The sequence below is a fragment of the Perkinsus marinus genome, assembly GCF_000006405.1.
Source record: "Perkinsus marinus ATCC 50983 genomic scaffold scf_1104296959626, whole genome shotgun sequence".
In the NCBI taxonomy this organism is placed as follows: Eukaryota; Perkinsozoa; order Perkinsida; family Perkinsidae; genus Perkinsus; species Perkinsus marinus.
Genome location: NW_003206352.1, coordinates 28,701 through 31,802, shown reverse-complemented (window position 1 = coordinate 31,802; position 3,102 = coordinate 28,701). Strand labels below are relative to the sequence as shown.

At 47.6% G+C, this 3,102-nt stretch overlaps 1 protein-coding gene across 1 annotated transcript in view; it reads left to right on the top strand.

Moving 5' to 3' along the window:
- Positions 1-1,094, top strand: part of Pmar_PMAR010462 (conserved hypothetical protein) — a gene marked incomplete at both ends in the record, with an annotated part of 1,383 nt that extends 289 nt beyond the window's left edge. The window contains 6 exons of the mRNA XM_002773048.1: positions 28-140; positions 196-291; positions 334-441; positions 490-632; positions 699-813; positions 864-1,094. Of these exons, the coding sequence (XP_002773094.1) occupies positions 28-140; positions 196-291; positions 334-441; positions 490-632; positions 699-813; positions 864-1,094 (806 nt within the window). The remainder of the gene's footprint in view (positions 1-27; positions 141-195; positions 292-333; positions 442-489; positions 633-698; positions 814-863) is intronic.
- Between the last annotated feature and the right edge of the window lie 2,008 nt (positions 1,095-3,102).

Sequence of the window (3,102 nt, the reverse complement as noted above, 5' to 3'; positions counted from 1 at the left end):
CGATTAGGCTACTCTTGTTTGATCTAGATGATACCTTGTGGGATCTAGATAAGACGTTGGATGTGGCCGAGAGGAAATGGCAGTCTTTGATGCGTCGATGGGGTTTGGATGATATTGCGGATTCTTATAATAACTATCATGTAAGCTAGGATGTAGTAACATGCATGTGGGAGTTGTTGTTGGTGTGGTATGCAGGATTTGATGGTACTGATTGAGGCTAAGCGGAACGAGTGGAGTGTTGACTATTGGGAGCGCCGCAGGCCTTACTGGAACTACTGTGAACTAAGAAAGGTAAGAAGCGATACTATTGTCATGTCCTCATGTTATTATCAGTCTGTGTACATGGACATCATTAAGAAGTATCTCATCCGGAAAGGGGAGAGTGCGAATGATAAGGATATTGCATCCGTGGCCAAAACTCTAAGTGACGAATCTTTCGATGTGAGCAGTAGCCGCCTTGAAGTAGTGCTCCACGAATCACTGATGTAGGTGTGGTTATCTGCCCGTCATGAAGTGGCCTGGTTCGAAGGAGCTATTGTGACGTTGCGTGCGATAAAACAGAGGTATCCCGAGCTCTTACTGGGTGCAGTCAGTAACGGCACTACTGATTTAGATAGGATACCAGAGGCAGAGTAGGGAGGCTGCCTCGCTGAGGCTTAGGGAAGAGGGAATGTGATGTAGATTGCTGGTTGTCTTAGGGGACTGTTCGATTACTCTGCCAATGCTCTTGACGCTGATTGTAACAAGCCGGAGATTTACTTGGAGGCAATCAAGGCGGCTAATGCTGTACCTCCGGTCGCCCCAGAGGAGACGGTAGGCTGGCTTTAGGATAGAGGTAGAGTGATGATGATGATGTTGCTTAGGTGTTCATCGGTGATGACTTCTTGAATGACGTATGCGGTCCCACTAAGGTTGGCTTGAAGACCATCTGGATGAATGCTAAGCATCGCCCTATGACCACGCCTGAGCTTATTACTGAGAAGGCCAGGCCGGGGTATAAGAAGGACGGTTATAGTGTTAAGCCTACTAGGACTATTATGGACATAAGGCAGTTGATTGATGCCTTGGATGACCTACAAGTGTCCCTCGCGTGATGACTGTAAATATTTCTATTGCGATCCTTCTCATAATCGTTGTTCATTCTTCCGTTCCTAGCACAATCGCGTCGGTGTGCAATTCTCATGGTTCCTAAAGAAGAGGGTGTAGAGTTATGTGATAGAGCAATAACTGATCAATGAGGAGGATATGATTCTAGCTTGATGGACGTCACCACCACGAATGTCGACGAGGTGGCAGTATGGCAATGGGCCGGCTATCAGTATCTTCGCATGAGAAAGGGGCACGATTCCCTGAAGAAGAGGAAGCGGTAGACCAGGTCTTCTAGACCACATCGTATCATTTGCTTATGCACTCGTATGTAGTGTCAAAAAACCTTCTGTAGTTCGGCAGAAATATTGAGGCCGTACCTGCATAATTCATCGGAAGGTTCGAGCACGCTGGCCCAGGAGCCTCCACTACCCTCTCAGGAAGGATACGCTGTACACATGGAGAAGCGATAGATGATCTATCACAGATCACATCCTCCGCTGAGAATAGATGCACCGATATGGTTTGAGTAACACAAATTGTGTTCCGATTAAATTTCCAAGTGTCTAGAGTATGGGCAAAACTCGCGAACGTGAGCCGGGAGATTGGGTCAGCCGCGTTACGTCCGCTCTGACAGCATTTGTCTCTCCGCGAACGTCCCTCTTCCACCTCGGTTCGACAGCCTCGACTCGATGCGAGCCCATGCCGGCCCGAAATTGTCGAGATCCGGGTTGTGTCCCCACTGTGCGCATGTAGCAGGATCTTGTGCAGTCATTTGTACCTGCGTGCTATATTTAATCTATAGCTAATCGGTGCGGCTGCCAGCCGCGGCTTGTCGTAGTTGGTTGCTGTTCAAGCTGTTAGCGCTCCTTATGGTCACTTCAACCTCACTACTTCATCTAATCACTTATACTAAGGTCCCTCTTGGTTGTGTCAACTCATCTCGAGCACTTGACTCACTACTTAGTTCATATCTGTCCCGATTCGGGACTCCCGAATCTTACAACATTTGGGGGATTTCGTCGAGAAATGTCTGATGCTTCTACTGAGAAGATTGAGGCATTGACTGATAAGCTGACACAGCCTACAGCAGTAGTGACTCAGATTACTCAGATTCGTGATCATCGTTCATCGTCAACGACATCGTCATCGGCAACTATTGCTGACTTGAGATCACCCAGTGTCGTCTGCAGGTCGACGGCAAGTCATCCAAGATAAGAGGGCTGCCGATCTGGTGAGGTTAGCTGAGTCTCAGTATCATTCTGAGCTCACGAGGGCTAAGTTGGAGGAGGACTATCGTAGCTACTACAAAAAAGTTCAGAGTTTCCTATCTTCAAAAAGAGTGAAACCTATGGAGGAAAAGACTCTCTATCTACTTTAAGTTATACACAAAGTACACAAAGTTCAATGCTATGTCTCAGAATGTTGAGACAGTAGAGGAATTTTTTGTGCGAGTTTTCTGGATCTTCTCCATTATCTGCAGAAGTTGATCTCTTGAATTTATGTGACAACCACCCAGGAGGAGGATGGATCGACTAAGGTCAACGACTTTCAGCTGTAGTTGCAGCTCATTGTGGAGCTGCGAGAAGCGATCCGTAAAGAAATTTTTGCCCGACAGATCAAGTACGGCTCTATTCAGTTGCAACTTGAGGCGGTTACACGTTTCAAGACCTTCCACAACCCAAATTAGAGCGCTCCCTGTCCATGAGCATGGTGTTCGGCATTGCAATGCTATAGGTGTGGGAGAGAGGGACAGTTTGCTCGAGACTGTATGCTCACCGAGGGGAGTTGGTCCAGGTGGCAGGAAGAGAACCGAGTTTCTCACACCAAATTCTGGCCACTTCCATATCACCAAGGCGTGATTTGCCAGGTGTGGGGACAATCATCGACGCCTTTTGCAGTACAAGTCTGATGAGTCGAGAGTATGCTGAATATTTACAATCGGGCTATCGTTGCGGTAAGGTGGCATCTCCCATCGAAGTCGCATCTGAGGAAGCGACCTTCACAACGTTACTG